This window comes from Anopheles merus, unplaced genomic scaffold (assembly GCF_017562075.2).
Source record: "Anopheles merus strain MAF unplaced genomic scaffold, AmerM5.1 LNR4000323, whole genome shotgun sequence".
NCBI lineage: Eukaryota > Metazoa > Arthropoda > Insecta > Diptera > Culicidae > Anopheles > Anopheles merus.
Genome location: NW_024427903.1, coordinates 1 through 20,872, shown reverse-complemented (window position 1 = coordinate 20,872; position 20,872 = coordinate 1). Strand labels below are relative to the sequence as shown.

The window sequence follows — 20,872 nt, the reverse complement described above, 5'->3', positions numbered from 1 at the left end:
TGGTTTCATATTGCGTTCAAAACAATCTGATTATGTGTGTTATCATGTGAAACAGCGTGCGTTCACACTTGGATAAACGCTAAAGTTAGCATCGATAGCAGCGAATGTTCTTCGGACGAGAACGCAGGTGTGCTGTTTCATGATTGTGCGACAGCGGTGCGAAATGGAAACGCGCACAATAGCAATGAACTCGGCATTCCCTCACAGGTGTTTCTCCAGTGCACGACATTGAAAGGCCTGCGTGCATCTCTGCGTTGAAGCTGGTGTGTGCATAGGAAACTTTGTGCGTGCATTGAGCTTGCGCGCAGTTGTTCTTTTCAATGGGCGTTTTGTTTCATGAGCGCGGCAGTATTCTGTTCTCGATTTAAATGGGTTGACGCTCACTCGCTTACTCATAGATAGTTTTTATCCATACACTTTTATCGCTGCTCTACAACGATGTAATTCATCACGTGTAGAAGCAGAACGCAGGCTGAGCACGGGATGAGCCGTGTCCAACTTTTTAACCAGCGCGTTCTTGACAGTCCAAGCAAGCAATGTTAATAACAATGGGTCGAGGTAAACATTGTACCGATTATCAGCACCATATGATAAAGCGACTGGCTGCTGCTGGCATTAAGCGCAAAACGATCGAGTTCATAATGGAACGATCGCGCACTTTTGTGGCAAACGCGCTTCGGACAACCGAAACGTGCTTAGACAACCAAAACGCGCTTGGACAACCGAAACGCGCAAGTCAACCAGACGTCCTCAAAATACCACGGCGAAAGAAGACCGTAAAATTATTAATAAATCGAAAAAACACTGATCGCGAGGGCGGTGGTCCTGCTTATTACATCATAAACCTAACCCAAAACACAAAAAAAAAACTACTAACAAATCTATCCGAAACGACATACTTGTGAAACAAACACACACACCAATACACATTCAAACATACATACACACACACATGCACACACACACACATGCACACACACACACACACCCACACATGCACACACAAACACATACAAACCACAATAAACCTGGCCCAACGGGTGCATGCTGCGTTGAAAAAACAAGGGTCCTATCTTTCTGTCCGATACTGTACGTGTTTCAATGGTACAACGAAAATGGAGTCAAACTTTGGCCAGTTATGTTACGCTAGCTACGAAGCTTATTTTATGCGTGAATGTTTCTGTGTGAACAGAGGTTCGAGCGTTATTGCTCGTTTGAGATTACCAGTAATCAATGGTGCAAACACCAGATAACGATATTCTACGAATTTTAGATAAATGTTGTAACCTTATCAGCCAAAGACGGTCGATAGAAGCGCAAAAAGCGATAAGTTTTATACCAACTGTTGAAGTGTACACACCTAGTTTGTGAAATTGTATGAGCAATTGCTATCCAAGTGTTGCTAAGGACTGAATTCTTGAAATGATTGTCAATTTCTCAATTTCTCGTGTGAGAGTAAAACTTTAGTTCTGTGTACACATGGAAAAACAATGCGTGATATGAATGATTGACGAATGAGCCTGAATCGATATGCGAAAAGCGAGTTCTTATTTGTGAGTGAAACTTTCTGAGGTTTTTGAATCGATAACGTTGATAGAACCATCCCAAACAGTGTTGTAAGTAAATGGCTGTGGGGTAAATCGAGTAAATCGAGCGATGAACCACGAGCTTTTCGATGTGAAGTGCTTTTATATGTGACTTTTCAAGCTCGTGTAGTCACTCACCATCAACAGAACACACCGAAAACTCATTTGAGACATTACTTCTCTATCCAATTTGAAAAACACCTGTTGCAGGCGAAGTTTTCAAATATGAATTGCAGTTCTGGGAACTGTACTCAAAAGTATTTGAATAAGTGGCTACGATCGGGACACACGTGACGCTTTTATTACCTAATATGACCAGCAAGGGAGGAACGGTTGAGGAAAACAGCGAGTTGTTTGGTGTTGTGTGAAGCCCATAGTATGGAAGATTCCATAATACATCCTCAGATTTCGCTGCTGATGTCGTTGCCCGCAGTGCTGCAAACTGTCACTGTCAATGTCATACAAAGTTGTGACTGAAACAAAATCCATGACAGCGTCACATACTCAATTGTGATAATCAGCATAAACAAATTCTGACTGACACGAAATCATGTCAACGTCACGAGCTGTACTGTGATGATCAGAGGTAAGAGTCGAACAGTTGTTGCGACCATCACACGCTTGGTGACATTTTGAGCAACCAGTCATGGGAGATAAGCCGTGCGTTCGTGTGGTCCCAAGCAACAAAATGAGCATGCTGTTTTGCACAAATGTTTTACCATTCTACCCCCAACAGATCATCAAAACACACAGAGAGAGCAATCATGCTCATTTTGTTGCTTGGAACCACTCGCCAAGAATTTTCCAACAATGTCGTGATTATCATAGAGAGAAAATGTCATGACCAAGTGAGGGACCAAGAGTTGGATGTTACAACAAATGTCACCAAGCATGTGATTGGCCACACCAACTGTTTGAGTCTGACCTCTGATCATCACAGTTGAGCACGTGACGCTGACATTCAGTTTGCTTCAGTCGACATTTTTTTTATAAAAAAGTCAATGTCATTTTACAGCACTGCTTTAAGCTGTCTTAAGTTGCGACTAAGAAAGAGTCAGGAAAGTATCGCCATATTATGAGTACCCCTGATAAACTCAGGGATGCATGCAATGAGAAGGTTTTTGGCGATCATCTAAATAACAGGTTGCATAATAACTTAACTGTACATTAAATCTCATATCTATCCAATCTCATCCAATCATGTTTTGGGTCAAATCTAGTCAGCTGACTGTAGCTATATATAGCATGTACGTGTTTCAATGGTACAACGAAAATGGAGTCAAACTTTGGCCAGCTATGTTACGCTAGTTACGAAGCTTATTTTATGCGTGAATGTTTCTGTGTGAACAGAGGTTCGAGCGTTATTGCTCGGTTGAGATTACCAGTAATCAATGGTGCAAACACAAGATAACGATATTCTACGAATTTTAGATAAATTTTGTAACCTTATCAGCCAAAGACGGTCGATAGAAGAACTTATCGCTTAAGTTTCATACCAACTGTTGAAGTGTACACACCTAGTTTGTGAAATTGTATGAGCAATTGCTATTCAAATGTTACTAAGGACTGAATTCTTGAAATGGTTGTCAATTTTTCACATATGACAGTAAAACTGTAGTTCTGTGTACACATGAAAAACAATGCGTGATATGAACGATTAACATGTGAGCCAGAATCGATATGTGAAAAGCGAGTTATTATTTGTGAGTGAAATTTTCTGAGGTTTTGATTCGATAACGTTGATAGAACCATCCCAAACAGCTGTGTAATTAAATAGCTGAAATTGAGCATTGAACCACGAGCTTTTCGATGTGAAGTGCTTTTAGTTATGGCTTTCTATACCTATGATTCAATACCTATGATTTATTTGATTTCAACATATCACATAATGTTTTTAAAGATAGACTTAGGACACAACTTACGTGATAATCATATTTTCAATATACATTTTCTATTCTTGTGTACCAGTTCTCTCCTATCGATTTATGTACCTTACATAGTCTATAGGCACTAATGTAAGTACATTCATGTAGGATCTCCAAGATCCCGATGGATTAGTCAATAAACATATCAAACATAAACTACAGGTAGGTAAGCTTAGTTCCGATTTAGGTAGATTTTGGATGGATGGATGAATGGATGGAGATTTCTATAAAGATTGGCAGTTAGGGAGTTAGAGTTGTTAAGGACTTTGTATGAATTGCTTAGTAACTTTGGACTTCCTAGCTGTCAAATGAAAATTTTTCAAAGTACTCTGGACGGACCGACCTGCAATAATTTATGAACCTTGAGCTAGACGAAAAATGTTTACTAATAGTTGAACAATGTTCGAAAGCACCTTAACATTGTTTATTTGGAAAATGGTGAAAATCGTACGAGACGACGCCTGTATGACGGGATTGGTTCATTTATTATTATTCATAATAATTTTTAACACAATATTAATCATAACTTTTCTAGATTTAGGATTAAATTTTAGCAAGAAAAATGTTGGAACGTTTATCATAAAACTTACCAGTTTTATTTTATCAAATATCGTAGGATACAGTACAAAACTATCCAATAAAAACATCTGTACAACTGGTTCTAGAAAACTTAACTAGCCAGCGTTAATCACGTTTTTTTAAGGACCAAAGCCTCTCGGAAATCTTACTGAGGCTAACATCTTGATAGTATACAGTAGCAACTCATCTTTAACAAAGGTAAAAATACGTTTCTACGTAAATCGCAATTAACAGATCTCTTATATCATTCAACTTCAAGCTGCAGCCGTAATATGTATATTTCACATTACTTTTAGAAAAGAAACATGGACCCGACCAATAACAATGCATCGAACGCAACATCAAGCGGTGGTTCCAGACCATCAGGAAACACAGTAACCAGCAAAAGATCCCCTTTACAAGGCGCCGCTTACCACATTCGATTGACGATGATCATTCTTTTCCGGGCATTCGCATTGCACCGCCAAGGAAAGTTGCCCCAATTTGAATTGAAGATGGAGGTTCCAGATGCAGGAAAGTTCGACGACCTGGTGTTTCGCTACTCATCGCCAACGATACCGGAAGGTACTGTCTACATACAAGCTAAACATAAATATCCATCCGAGAAGCCAAGGAAATCGAAAAAAATCCATCCAAACCATCCGTACACGCCAACGCGAAAAGAGCGACCAGCCATTACGGAAGGAACGCTGCTCACGAAATGGAACTCCAATGGGCCATTTTCAATTGCTAAGTACTTCATTTCGTACCTGGAAGGATATGAAAGATCGATCACAGGTTCGCATACATACCTGCTGTGCACTAATGCAACGATTGACAACAAATTGAAACAAAAATTAACATTACGGCCACAGGACAGCAGCGAGATACTTTCCTTTTGCGACGTCATAGGAGCAACGTGTTACAGCTTCAGCTCTGAGGAACAATTTCATGCTCTGACTGATGCATTGCGGCAAGCAAGTCTAGAAAAGCTAGGACAGATGCTCGTACTACATGTTCGTTACAACACAGAAATTAAATCGAATTATTCTTCGTTAAACGTATTCGTCGATCTGATTGCTGTGTGTGTCGAGGAACTAGAAGGGGGCACAGGGAAGTTTAAACTAAGCCATCGATTGCTAACTGCATGTGAGACATCAATCATGGGGAAGTTGCGAGCTGTTCTTAAGAAGGAATATGATAGGCTTATAAGAGCGAAGCAGTGTGACAATAGTTGTGTTAGCTGGGAAGAGATGCAATTCATGATCGATAAGTCCTTCTTTCAAACCAAGGGTCCTCCGACTTCCACGCACGACGAATCATTTTTCTTTGATCAGGTAAATCGTGTTATAAAGAGATTTTACAAAGAGTTTATGCTTGTTTGTGGATCCTTGAACGGGGACCAGCTACACAACAGTGTTCTAGAAATAATGCCACACTGGGTCGACGATAGAAAGACAACGCATAACATTATGTTCATGCGACTGTTTGATTCGATGAGCTTGCCCCAGCCTATTCCTATGGATTTGAACTATTTGAAACAACAGTTTATCAGTATGAAAGTAAATTATAACTTTTCTAGATTCCAAATTGAATCACAGTGTGACCTTAGTCGATGGCAATATATGTATCGATACATTGTGGTTCGATCAGATCGACTTCAACACACTGAATTGTACGAGTTTCTCAGTGGTAAGACCACTTATGAACGTTACCAGTATTATACCACATTGGATATCGTATTGTATTCCCTTGTTGCATCCCAGACCGTTGCATTGCTTCAATGCAATGCATTATTCATACACTATGCAGCGAGTGATTTTGAGGAAGATATACGTGATGTACTCCGTGGATTATTTGAGTTCTTTGCAGAAGTAGATCCCATCTCTTACACCATTATAATGACCATTGAGCAGTCGAAGAAATCGATATTGCCAGAAATTCAAAGATATGCCAAAGAATATAAGATAAAGTTTATAGTAATCGAAGAAGTACTTAAAGCACTCCCGGATGAAGAATGTTTTTACGTACGTGATCTAACCGAAAAGGCAAGACAAAAGCTGTACGCAAAATATTGCAAAACAACATTAAATCTTTTTGGAACCACGATATCACTGAGTGGTATTGTAAATGATGATGATGGCTTAAGCTTCGTGTGTAAGTTCTTGTACAATTATTATGAACTAGATCACATTAAATATATCGAATCGAAGGAACAGAACTTTGAAGCAATCAAGCCAAGGTATATTTCGCGCACCGTTAATCCATATGTTGGAGAAAATGCAAAAGATTCAGAAGTAGAGGAGAATAATTTTTATTTCACTTATAGGGTCGAATTTCAAAAAATATTCCTTGACAATATCCGGTTCAACAGTGATGAGTTTTCTCAAATGGTCGCATCGGTTTCATCCGCAAATGATGATGTACAATATACCATTCCTGATGTTTTCAAGCACCACGATGAAACGAAAGTACATTTGTTACTTGATGAAGCTGGAGCAGGAAAGTCAACATATTTCACATGGCTTACACATGCTTTATCGATCGATGATCCATCACAGTATGTTATTCAAATGAATGCTTCACAGTATTGCACCGATTACAAACGATGGCAAAAATCTGACATTAAGTTGCTTGATGATACCGCCATCGTTCGATTTCTTTACCGTTTGATCCATCTTACCCATTTTGTTCCAAACGTTTATAGCTTTTCGATTGAATCAACGGATGTGTTCCGCGACCAAGCTGATCATGCTGCAGAGCTATTGACGTTAGTGAACGGAACACTTTATGTCAACACATGTAAAACAAAAACGTTAGAATTAACATTCGCACAGTTGATCGAGCTGAAGGTTTTCCAGCAGAAGTTCAACCAAAAACAACTGATTATCTTATTCGATGGGCTTGACGAGACTGCTCCTTTCTATAAAGAGTTCGTAGTGCATTTCTTTAGAAGACTTGCAAGTTTGGATGGTATTCGAGCTCTGTTCATCTCAACTAGACCTTACGATTACATGGAACAGCTAAAAAGTACATTTTCTAACTGCAGAATGCATTATCTCACGCTTTTATCACAGCACGATCAGCTGCAATTTGTTCACAATTATTTGATGCAGGAACTAGAAGGTTATAAACAATGCGACTCGAGTAAGCGGGATAAGGTTTTAGGTTACCTTTATCGCCAGATAGTAGAATATTTAGGAAATTTGAAGCGTATACCTTTATTTCTTAACATGGCATGCATTATAAATCTACCAATAGCACAAAAAAACATGGACTTAAGACGTTTTACTATTCCAGAAGCGATGTTATATAAAGCAAATGTAGATCTTTTATCACTTATCGAAAATTTCATCAATCAAAAACTAAGAATTTTATGCAGTCACAAAAATGGATTACCGGAATACATCTTAGACTACCCTCACCAAAAGGCAATAAACGAAAAGTTTTGGGACAAAATTAAAAAACGACACATTTTATTAGCCATGGTGGTAATGTTTGACCAAAAGCAAAGAGAGGTACTTTTGACATCAAATGAAACCATCCAAATAAATAAATTCATAAAAGAAGTACGCGAGGGCATTGAAAAAACAGGAATCATCAAACAAATTCATGATGAAACTCCTCAGTTTACTCATCGAATATTTGCTGAGTACTTTGCGGCTTGTTGGATGAACGATAACAAGAACCGCATGAGAAGCGAGAGTTTCTTCCATTCGTGGTCATATTGGAAACCTCAACTGCATCAAATGCGTGACTTGTTCAATCGAATCGTTCTTAGAGTAAGCAAAGAAAATGATCTTCACATGGCTGTTGTAAATCAATCCCTTGGTCTAGTTCGCGAGATACTGACAAATAATCCATCAGCTGCATTGGTGAAAGATGCTGTGGGTCGATTGCCTCTACACTTGGCAGTTACGTACCCATCTAGTCAAATGGAAAACTTGTTCCTCGATAAGATGTCTATTAAGGCCATTAACACAACAGATGATCTGTTTGGATGGAGTGCCTTGGATTACGCATTCGCCAAACGATACGATAGTACAGTCCCAAGAGTATTATCAACTGGAGCGACAGTCAACGAACAGATACTTCTTCAACAGATACTTTCTAACAACTTGCGTCATATCTTGACTGGCATAGGGTATTATGGCGAATGGCTTCAGTCAAACGAAAGCTCCAAACTAATTGCAAACCGTCTTAACATTCGAGTTGTCGATTATTTACTCAACGAACAGCACATTGACATCTTTTCTCGTCTCGAAGAACTAGATTCTAAAACAGTGCTTGAGTTTTGCATCGCTAAAGATTTCCTGGAAGTATTCAAACAATTTGTATTGCAAATCAACGTTCATTCTAAGCTTTCGGAGCAAGACTTTACTCGCTTCTTCAAGATAGCATTCGAAAACAATGCTCACAAAATAATAGTTCATTTTATCGAAGATCGTGACATTCCTCTACCTCAAATGAACAACATCGCTGGGCTTATTTCTGCTCTCAAATATACCATACAAAACAACAAGCTTACCTCATTCAAAGCCATCTTTCAACAACTCTGCATCCAACAAAATATTGCTATGAACGAGGTAGCTGATATTCCTGACGACTATTGTGTTCCAATCATTCCACCACTGAACGACAATCTTTCTCCTGAGGTATGCTGTGTACTGTCCTCTAACAACGTTCGATTACCGTTGCCTGAATATGATGCAAATGATATCCTGCATGATGTATACGTTCTGGAAGCTCTTCTGGCTGATTCAGTTCACGAAGGGAACGTCTTCATGCTCAGATACATTCATCTCAAGACCAATATGACCATCACCAACAGACTCATCGCAATGACCATGAGATTACTTCCGAAAGGTAAAAACGTTTGTCACAAGAAATCGATGCCTGCATTCATGTATCTTCTCAACCATACAACAGATCCGGACAGTGTGGATGATGAGGGTCGAAATCTTCTCCACATGACTGTTCAAAATGGATGTTTCTTCATGATACATTGTTTGACTTCTAAGGGATTTGACCCGGCTACAGCAAACGCATCAAATGGCTGGAATGTGTTTCATTACATTGTTTTGAATGAGGAAGAGAATCGCTCTGGTAAAATCTTGGAGTATTTGTTGAAACATTGCAACATGGTTTGGTTTGATTTGTTGGATAACATGCTACACAGGAACGACCGTGAGGTAACAGATAGTTTCTCCATTCAAAATGCTGGAGCTCAATACACAACAAATACGATCCGGTTAACCAAAAACCATTACGGCTTGCTGGCAATGATGTTTTTGCTTGACAAACAGAATGCAGCCAAGGTGTTGAATGACCATCAAAAACAGGAAGCTTTGGAATGTATGAAACTCATAGTTGAGAGCAATGAAAAGACTATGTTCATCAAAGAAGTTCGAAATGACATTCCTCAGTTTACTCATCAAATACTTGCTGAGTACTTTGCAGCTTGTTGGATGTATGGTAACAAGAACCGCATGAGAAACGAGAGCTTCTTCCATTCGTGGGCATATTGGAAAGGTGAATTGTATCAAATACGTGACTTGTTCAATCGAATTATTCTTAGAGAAAGCAAAGAACATGATCTTCACATGGCTGTTGTAAATCAATCATATGATCTAGTAGACGAGATACTGACAAATAATCCATCAGCTGCATTGGTGAAAGATGCTGTGGGTCGATTGCCTCTTCATTTCGCAATTGCGTACCCATCATTGAAAATAGAAATTTTGTCGCTCGATAAGATGTCCGTTCAGTCCATTAACACAACAGACCATCTGTTTGGATGGAGTGCCTTGGATTACGCATTCGCCGAACGATACAAGAGTACAGTCGCAAGAGTATTATCAACTGGAGCGACAGTCAACGAACAGATACTTCTTCAACAGATACTTTCTAACAACTTGCGTTCATTGTTGTATGGGCTACATTATTATGGAGAATATCTTCATTCAAACGAAAGCTCCAAACCAATTGCAAATCGTCTTAACATTCGTGTTGTTGATTATTTACTCAACGAACAGCACATTGACATCTTCTCTCGTTTCGAAGAAATAGATTCTAAAACAGTGCTTGAATTTTGCATCGCTAAAGATTTCCTGGAAGTATTCAAACAATTTGTATTGCAAATCAACGTTCATTCTAAGCTTTCGGAGCAAGACTTTACTCGCTTCTTCAAGATAGCATTCGAAAACAATGCTCACAAAATAATAGTTCATTTTATCGAAGATCGTGACATTCCTGTACCTCAAATGAACAACATCGTTGGGCTTATTTCTGCTCTCAAATATACCATACAAAACAACAAGCTAACCTCATTCAAAGCTATCTTTCAACAACTCTGTATCCAACAAAACATTCCTATGAACGAGGAAACTGATATTCCCGACGACTATTGTGTTCCAATCATTCCACCACTGAACGACAATCTTTCTCCTGAGGTATGTTGTGTACTCTCATCTAACAACGTTCGATTATCGTTGCCTGAATATGATGCAAAAGATATCCTGCATGATGGATATGTTCTGGAAGCTGTTCTGGCTTATTCAGTTCACGAAGGAAACGTCTCTATGCTCAGATACATTCATCTCAAGACCAATATGACCATCACCAACAGACTCATCGCAATGACCATGAGATTACTTCCGAAAGGTAAAAACGTTTGTCACAAGAAATCGATGCCTGCATTCATGTATCTTCTCGATCATACAACAGATCCGGACAGTGTAGATGATGAGGGTCGAAATCTGCTCCACATGACTGCTCAAAATGGTTGTTTCTTCATGATGCATTGTTTGACTTCTAAGGGATTTGACCCGGCTACAGTAAACGCATCAAATGACTGGAACGTGTTTCATTACATTGTTTTAAATGAGGAAGAGAATCGTTCAGGTGAAATCTTAGAGTATTTGTTGAAACATTGCAATATGGTTTGGTTTGATTTGTTGGATAACATGCTACACAGAAACGACCGTGAGATGACTAAGAACTACTCCATTCATATTGCTGGAGCTCAAGACACAACAAATACGATCCGGTTAACCAAAAACCAATACGGCTTGCTGGCAATGATGTTTTTGCTTGACAAACAGAATGCAGCCAAGGTGTTGAATGACCATGAAAAACAGGAAGCTTTGGAATGTATGAAACTCATAGCTGAGAGCAATGAAAAGACTATGTTCATCAAAGTAGTTCGAAATGACATTCCTCAGTTTACTCATCGAATATTTGCTGAGTACTTTGCGGCTTGTTGGATGAACGATAACAAGAACCGCATGAGAAGCGAGAGTTTCTTCCATTCGTGGTCATATTGGAAACCTCAACTGCATCAAATGCGTGACTTGTTCAATCGAATCGTTCTTAGAGTAAGCAAAGAAAATGATCTTCACATGGCTGTTGTAAATCAATCCCTTGGTCTAGTTCGCGAGATACTGACAAATAATCCATCAGCTGCATTGGTGAAAGATGCTGTGGGTCGATTGCCTCTACACTTGGCAGTTACGTACCCATCTAGTCAAATGGAAAACTTGTTCCTCGATAAGATGTCTATTAAGGCCATTAACACAACAGATGATCTGTTTGGATGGAGTGCCTTGGATTACGCATTCGCCAAACGATACGATAGTACAGTCCCAAGAGTATTATCAACTGGAGCGACAGTCAACGAACAGATACTTCTTTCAACAGATACTTTCTAACAACTTGCGTCATATCTTGACTGGCATAGGGTATTATGGCGAATGGCTTCAGTCAAACGAAAGCTCCAAACTAATTGCAAACCGTCTTAACATTCGAGTTGTCGATTATTTACTCAACGAACAGCACATTGACATCTTCTCTCGTTTCGAAGAAATAGATTCTAAAACAGTGCTTGAATTTTGCATCGCTAAAGATTTCCTGGAAGTATTCAAACAATTTGTATTGCAAATCAACGTTCCTTCTAAGCTTTCGGAGCAAGACTTTACTCGCTTCTTCAAGATAGCATTCGAAAACAATGCTCACAAAATAATAGTTCATTTTATCGAAGATCGTGACATTCCTGTACCTCAAATGAACAACATCGTTGGGCTTATTTCTGCTCTCAAATATACCATACAAAACAACAAGCTAACCTCATTCAAAGCTATCTTTCAACAACTCTGTATCCAACAAAACATTCCTATGAACGAGGAAACTGATATTCCTGACGACTATTGTGTTCCAATCATTCCACCACTGAACGACAATCTTTCTCCTGAGGTATGTTGTGTACTCTCATCTAACAACGTTCGATTATCGTTGCCTGAATATGATGCAAAAGATATCCTGCATGATGGATATGTTCTGGAAGCTGTTCTGGCTTATTCAGTTCACGAAGGAAACGTCTCTATGCTCAGATACATTCATCTCAAGACCAATATGACCATCACCAACAGACTCATCGCAATGACCATGAGATTACTTCCGAAAGGTAAAAACGTTTGTCACAAGAAATCGATGCCTGCATTCATGTATCTTCTCGATCATACAACAGATCCGGACAGTGTAGATGATGAGGGTCGAAATCTGCTCCACATGACTGCTCAAAATGGTTGTTTCTTCATGATGCATTGTTTGACTTCTAAGGGATTTGACCCGGCTACAGTAAACGCATCAAATGACTGGAACGTGTTTCATTACATTGTTTTAAATGAGGAAGAGAATCGTTCAGGTGAAATCTTAGAGTATTTGTTGAAACATTGCAATATGGTTTGGTTTGATTTGTTGGATAACATGCTACACAGAAACGACCGTGAGATGACTAAGAACTACTCCATTCATATTGCTGGAGCTCAAGACACAACAAATACGATCCGGTTAACCAAAAACCAATACGGCTTGCTGGCAATGATGTTTTTGCTTGACAAACAGAATGCAGCCAAGGTGTTGAATGACCATGAAAAACAGGAAGCTTTGGAATGTATGAAACTCATAGCTGAGAGCAATGAAAAGACTGTGTTCATCAAAGTAGTTCGAAATGACATTGCTCAGTTTACTCATCGAATATTTGCTGAGTACTTTGCGGTTTGTTGGATGAACGATAACAAGAACCGCATGAGAAGCGAGAGATTCTCGAATTCGGGCTCATATTGGAAAGGTGAAGTGTATCAAATGCGTGACTTGTTCAATCGAATTGTTCTTAGAGAAAGCAAAGAAAATGTTCTTCACATGGCTGTTGTAAATCAGTCATATGATCTAGTAGACGAGATACTGACAAATAATCCATTAACTGGATTGGTGAAAGATACTGTTGGTCGATTGATTATTTACTTGGCAGTTACGTACGCATCTTTGAAAATAGTAAACTTGTTGCTCGATACGATGTCTATTAAGTTCATTAACACAATAGACCATCTGTTTGTATGGAGTCTCTTGGATTACGCATTCGCCGAACGATACAATAGTCAAGTCCCAGGAGTATTATCAACTGGAGCGACAGTCAACGAACAGATACTTCTTCAACAGATACTTTCTAACAACTTGCGTCATATCTTGACTGGCATAGGGTATTATGGCGAATGGCTTCAGTCAAACGAAAGCTCCAAACTAATTGCAAACCGTCTTAACATTCGAGTTGTCGATTATTTACTCAACGAACAGCACATTGACATCTTTTCTCGTCTCGAAGAACTAGATTCTAAAACAGTGCTTGAGTTTTGCATAGCCAAAGAATTCCTGGAAGTATTCAAACAATTTGTATTGCAAATCAACGTTCCTTCTAAGCTTTCGGAGCAAGACTTTACTCGCTTCTTCAAGATAGCATTCGAAAACAATGCTCACAAAATAATAGTTCATTTTATCGAAGATCGTGACATTCCTCTACCCCAAATAAACAACACCGCTGGGCTTATTTCTGCTCTCAAATATACCATACAAAACAACAAGCTAACCTCATTCAAAGCTATCTTTCAACAACTCTGTATCCAACAAAACATTCCTATGAACGAGGAAACTGATATTCCTGACGACTATTGTGTTCCAATCATTCCACCACTGAACGACAATCTTTCTCCTGAGGTATGCTGTGTACTCTCATCTAGCAACGTTCGATTATCGTTGCCTGAATATGATGCAAAAGATATCCTGCATGATGGATATGTTCTGGAAGCTCTTCTGGCTTATTCAGTTCACGAAGGAAACGTCTCTATGCTCAGATACATTCATCTCAAGACCAATATGACCATCACCAACAGACTCATCGCAATGACCATGAGATTACTTCCGAAAGGTAAAAACGTTTGTCACAAGAAATCGATGCCTGCATTCATGTATCTTCTCGATCATACAACAGATCCGGACAGTGTAGATGATGAGGGTCGAAATCTGCTCCACATGACTGCTCAAAATGGTTGTTTCTTCATGATGCATTGTTTGACTTCTAAGGGATTTGACCCGGCTACAGTAAACGCATCAAATGACTGGAACGTGTTTCATTACATTGTTTTAAATGAGGAAGAGAATCGTTCAGGTGAAATCTTAGAGTATTTGTTGAAACATTGCAATATGGTTTGGTTTGATTTGTTGGATAACATGCTACACAGAAACGACCGTGAGATGACTAAGAACTACTCCATTCATATTGCTGGAGCTCAAGACACAACAAATACGATCCGGTTAACCAAAAACCAATACGGCTTGCTGGCATTATTGTTTTTGCTTGACAAACAGAATGCAGCCAAGGTATTGAATGATTTAGAAAAACAGGAAGCTTTGGAATGTATGAAACTCATAGCTGAGAGCAATGAAAAGACTATGTTCATCAAAGTAGTTCGAAATGAGATTGCTCAGTTTACTCATCGAATATTTGCTGAGTACTTTGCGGCTTGTTGGATGAACGATAACAAGAACCGCATGAGAAACGAGAGTTTCTTCCATTCGTGGTCATATTGGAAACCTCAACTGCATCAAATGCGTGACTTGTTCAATCGAATCGTTCTTAGAGAAAGCAAAGAACATGATCTTCACATGGCTGTTGTAAATCAATCATATGATCTAGTAGACGAGATACTGACAAATAATCCATCAGCTGCATTGGTGAAAGATGCTGTGGGTCGATTGCCTCTTCATTTCGCAATTGCGTACCCATCATTGAAAATAGAAATTTTGTCGCTCGATAAGATGTCCGTTCAGTCCATTAACACAACAGACCATCTGTTTGGATGGAGTGCCTTGGATTACGCATTCGCCGAACGATACAAGAGTACAGTCGCAAGAGTATTATCAACTGGAGCGACAGTCAACGAACAGATACTTCTTCAACAGATACTTTCTAACAACTTGCGTTCATTGTTGTATGGGCTACATTATTATGGAGAATATCTTCATTCAAACGAAAGCTCCAAACCAATTGCAAATCGTCTTAACATTCGTGTTGTTGATTATTTACTCAACGAACAGCACATTGACATCTTCTCTCGTTTCGAAGAAATAGATTCTAAAACAGTGCTTGAATTTTGCATCGCTAAAGATTTCCTGGAAGTATTCAAACAATTGTATTGCAAATCAACGTTCATTCTAAGCTTTCGGAGCAAGACTTTACTCGCTTCTTCAAGATAGCATTCGAAAACAATGCTCACAAAATAATAGTTCATTTTATCGAAGATCGTGACATTCCTGTACCTCAAATGAACAACATCGTTGGGCTTATTTCTGCTCTCAAATATACCATACAAAACAACAAGCTAACCTCATTCAAAGCTATCTTTCAACAACTCTGTATCCAACAAAACATTCCTATGAACGAGGAAACTGATATTCCCGACGACTATTGTGTTCCAATCATTCCACCACTGAACGACAATCTTTCTCCTGAGGTATGTTGTGTACTCTCATCTAACAACGTTCGATTATCGTTGCCTGAATATGATGCAAAAGATATCCTGCATGATGGATATGTTCTGGAAGCTCTTCTGGCTTATTCAGTTCACGAAGGAAACGTCTCTATGCTCAGATACATTCATCTCAAGACCAATATGACCATCACCAACAGACTCATCGCAATGACCATGAGATTACTTCCGAAAGGTAAAAACGTTTGTCACAAGAAATCGATGCCTGCATTCATGTATCTTCTCGATCATACAACAGATCCGGACAGTGTAGATGATGAGGGTCGAAATCTGCTCCACATGACTGCTCAAAATGGTTGTTTCTTCATGATGCATTGTTTGACTTCTAAGGGATTTGACCCGGCTACAGTAAACGCATCAAATGACTGGAACGTGTTTCATTACATTGTTTTAAATGAGGAAGAGAATCGTTCAGGTGAAATCTTAGAGTATTTGTTGAAACATTGCAATATGGTTTGGTTTGATTTGTTGGATAACATGCTACACAGAAACGACCGTGAGATGACTAAGAACTACTCCATTCATATTGCTGGAGCTCAAGACACAACAAATACGATCCGGTTAACCAAAAACCAATACGGCTTGCTGGCATTATTGTTTTTGCTTGACAAACAGAATGCAGCCAAGGTATTGAATGATTTAGAAAAACAGGAAGCTTTGGAATGTATGAAACTCATAGCTGAGAGCAATGAAAAGACTATGTTCATCAAAGTAGTTCGAAATGACATTGCTCAGTTTACTCATCGAATATTTGCTGAGTACTTTGCGGCTTGTTGGATGAACGATAACAAGAACCGCATGAGAAACGAGAGTTTCTTCCATTCGTGGTCATATTGGAAACCTCAACTGCATCAAATGCGTGACTTGTTCAATCGAATCGTTCTTAGAGAAAGCAAAGAACATGATCTTCACATGGCTGTTGTAAATCAATCATATGATCTAGTAGACGAGATACTGACAAATAATCCATCAGCTGCATTGGTGAAAGATGCTGTGGGTCGATTGCCTCTTCATTTCGCAATTGCGTACCCATCATTGAAAATAGAAATTTTGTCGCTCGATAAGATGTCCGTTCAGTCCATTAACACAACAGACCATCTGTTTGGATGGAGTGCCTTGGATTACGCATTCGCCGAACGATACAAGAGTACAGTCGCAAGAGTATTATCAACTGGAGCGACAGTCAACGAACAGATACTTCTTCAACAGATACTTTCTAACAACTTGCGTTCATTGTTGTATGGGCTACATTATTATGGAGAATATCTTCATTCAAACGAAAGCTCCAAACCAATTGCAAATCGTCTTAACATTCGTGTTGTTGATTATTTACTCAACGAACAGCACATTGACATCTTCTCTCGTTTCGAAGAAATAGATTCTAAAACAGTGCTTGAATTTTGCATCGCTAAAGATTTCCTGGAAGTATTCAAACAATTTGTATTGCAAATCAACGTTCATTCTAAGCTTTCGGAGCAAGACTTTACTCGCTTCTTCAAGATAGCATTCGAAAACAATGCTCACAAAATAATAGTTCATTTTATCGAAGATCGTGACATTCCTGTACCTCAAATGAACAACATCGTTGGGCTTATTTCTGCTCTCAAATATACCATACAAAACAACAAGCTAACCTCATTCAAAGCTATCTTTCAACAACTCTGTATCCAACAAAACATTCCTATGAACGAGGAAACTGATATTCCCGACGACTATTGTGTTCCAATCATTCCACCACTGAACGACAATCTTTCTCCTGAGGTATGTTGTGTACTCTCATCTAACAACGTTCGATTATCGTTGCCTGAATATGATGCAAAAGATATCCTGCATGATGGATATGTTCTGGAAGCTGTTCTGGCTTATTCAGTTCACGAAGGAAACGTCTCTATGCTCAGATACATTCATCTCAAGACCAATATGACCATCACCAACAGACTCATCGCAATGACCATGAGATTACTTCCGAAAGGTAAAAACGTTTGTCACAAGAAATCGATGCCTGCATTCATGTATCTTCTCGATCATACAACAGATCCGGACAGTGTAGATGATGAGGGTCGAAATCTGCTCCACATGACTGCTCAAAATGGTTGTTTCTTCATGATGCATTGTTTGACTTCTAAGGGATTTGACCCGGCTACAGTAAACGCATCAAATGACTGGAACGTGTTTCATTACATTGTTTTAAATGAGGAAGAGAATCGTTCAGGTGAAATCTTAGAGTATTTGTTGAAACATTGCAATATGGTTTGGTTTGATTTGTTGGATAACATGCTACACAGAAACGACCGTGAGATGACTAAGAACTACTCCATTCATATTGCTGGAGCTCAAGACACAACAAATACGATCCGGTTAACCAAAACCAATACGGCTTGCTGGCAATGATGTTTTTGCTTGACAAACAGAATGCAGCCAAGGTGTTGAATGACCATGAAAAACAGGAAGCTTTGGAATGTATGAAACTCATAGCTGAGAGCAATGAAAAGACTGTGTTCATCAAAGTAGTTCGAAATGACATTGCTCAGTTTACTCATCGAATATTTGCTGAGTACTTTGCGGTTTGTTGGATGAACGATAACAAGAACCGCATGAGAAGCGAGAGATTCTCGAATTCGGGCTCATATTGGAAAGGTGAAGTGTATCAAATGCGTGACTTGTTCAATCGAATCGTTCTTAGAGAAAGCAAAGAAAATGTTCTTCACATGGCTGTTGTAAATCAGTCATATGATCTAGTAGACGAGATACTGACAAATAATCCATTAACTGGATTGGTGAAAGATACTGTTGGTCGATTGATTATTTACTTGGCAGTTACGTACGCATCTTTGAAAATAGTAAACTTGTTGCTCGATACGATGTCTATTAAGTTCATTAACACAATAGACCATCTGTTTGTATGGAGTCTCTTGGATTACGCATTCGCCGAACGATACAATAGTCAAGTCCAAGAGTATTATCAACTGGAGCGACAGTCAACGAACAGATACTTCTTCAACAGATACTTTCTAACAACTTGCGTCATATCTTGACTGGCATAGGGTATTATGGCGAATGGCTTCAGTCAAACGAAAGCTCCAAACTAATTGCAAACCGTCTTAACATTCGAGTTGTCGATTATTTACTCAACGAACAGCACATTGACATCTTCTCTCGTCTCGAAGAACTAGATTCTAAAACAGTGCTTGAGTTTTGCATAGCCAAAGAATTCCTGGAAGTATTCAAACAATTTGTATTGCAAATCAACGTTCCTTCTAAGCTTTCGGAGCAAGACTTTACTCGCTTCTTCAAGATAGCATTCGAAAACAATGCTCACAAAATAATAGTTCATTTTATCGAAGATCGTGACATTCCTCTACCCCAATAAACAACACCGCTGGGCTTATTTCTGCTCTCAAATATACCATACAAAACAACAAGCTAACCTCATTCAAAGCTATCTTTCAACAACTCTGTATCCAACAAAACATTCCTATGAACGAGGAAACTGATATTCCTGACGACTATTGTGTTCCAATCATTCCACCACTGAACGACAATCTTTCTCCTGAGGTATGCTGTGTACTCTCATCTAGCAACGTTCGATTATCGTTGCCTGAATATGATGCAAAAGATATCCTGCATGATGGATATGTTCTGGAAGCTCTTCTGGCTTATTCAGTTCACGAAGGAAACGTCTCTATGCTCAGATACATTCATCTCAAGACCAATATGACCATCACCAACAGACTCATCGCAATGACCATGAGATTACTTCCGAAAGGTAAAAACGTTTGTCACAAGAAATCGATGCCTGCATTCATGTATCTTCTCGATCATACAACAGATCCGGACAGTGTAGATGATGAGGGTCGAAATTTGCTCCACATGACTGCTCAAAATGGTTGTTTCTTCATGATGCATTGTTTGACTTCTAAGGGATTTGACCCGGCTACAGTAAACGCATCAAATGACTGGAACGTGTTTCATTACATTGTTTTAAATGAGGAAGAGAATCGTTCAGGTGAAATCTTAGAGTATTTGTTGAAACATTGCAATATGGTTTGGTTTGATTTGTTGATAACATGCTACACAGAAACGACCGTGAGATGACTAAGAACTACTCCATTCATATTGCTGGAGCTCAAGACACAACAAATACGATCCGGTTAACCAAAAACCAATACGGCTTGCTGGCATTATTGTTTTTGCTTGACAAACAGAATGCAGCCAAGGTATTGAATGATTTAGAAAAACAGGAAGCTTTGGAATGTATGAAACTCATAGCTGAGAGCAATGAAAAGACTATGTTCATCAAAGTAGTTCGAAATGACATTGCTCAGTTTACTCATCGAATATTTGCTGAGTACTTTGCGGCTTGTTGGATGAACGATAACAAGAACCGCATGAGAAACGAGAGTTTCTTCTTCATTCGTGGTCATATTGGAAACCTCACTGCATCAAATGCGTGACTTGTTCAATCGAATCGTTCTTAGAGAAAGCAAAGAACATGATCTTCACATGGCTGTTGTAAATCATCATATGATCTAGTAGACGAGATACTGACAAATAATCCATCAGCTGCATTGGTGAAAGATGCTGTGGGTCGATTGCCTCTTCATTTCGAATTGCGTACCCATCATTGAAAATAGAAATTTTTTGTCGCTCGATAAGATGTCCGTTCAGTCCATTAACACAACAGACCATCTGTTTGGATGGAGTGCCTTGGATTACGCATTCGCCGAACGATACAAGAGTACAGTCGCAAGAGTATTATCAACTGGAGCGACAGTCAACGAACAGATACTTCTTCAACAGATACTTTCTAACAACTTGCGTTCATTGTGATGGGCATACATTATTATGGAGAATATCTTCATTCAAACGAAAGCTCCAAACCAATTGCAAATCGTCTTAACATTCGTGTTGTTGATTATTTACT

The 20,872-nt window shown here is 39.1% G+C and overlaps 1 protein-coding gene across 1 annotated transcript; it reads left to right on the top strand.

The window, feature by feature from the left end:
* The first annotated feature begins 1,049 nt into the window (after positions 1 to 1,049).
* On the top strand, positions 1,050 to 11,778 carry LOC121602156. The gene is made up of 4 exons (XM_041930912.1): positions 1,050 to 1,616; positions 2,602 to 3,118; positions 4,128 to 4,288; positions 4,387 to 11,778. Exon 4 carries the CDS (start codon positions 4,396 to 4,398, stop codon positions 11,776 to 11,778), a length of 7,383 nt encoding a protein of 2,460 aa, XP_041786846.1. The 5' UTR covers positions 1,050 to 1,616; positions 2,602 to 3,118; positions 4,128 to 4,288; positions 4,387 to 4,395.
* Positions 11,779 to 20,872: the final 9,094 nt, after the last annotated feature.

Coding starts and splice junctions, on each gene's coding strand:
- LOC121602156 (XM_041930912.1), top strand. CDS start 4,396: ATGGACCCGACCAATAACAATGCATCGAACGCAACATCAAGCGGTGGT.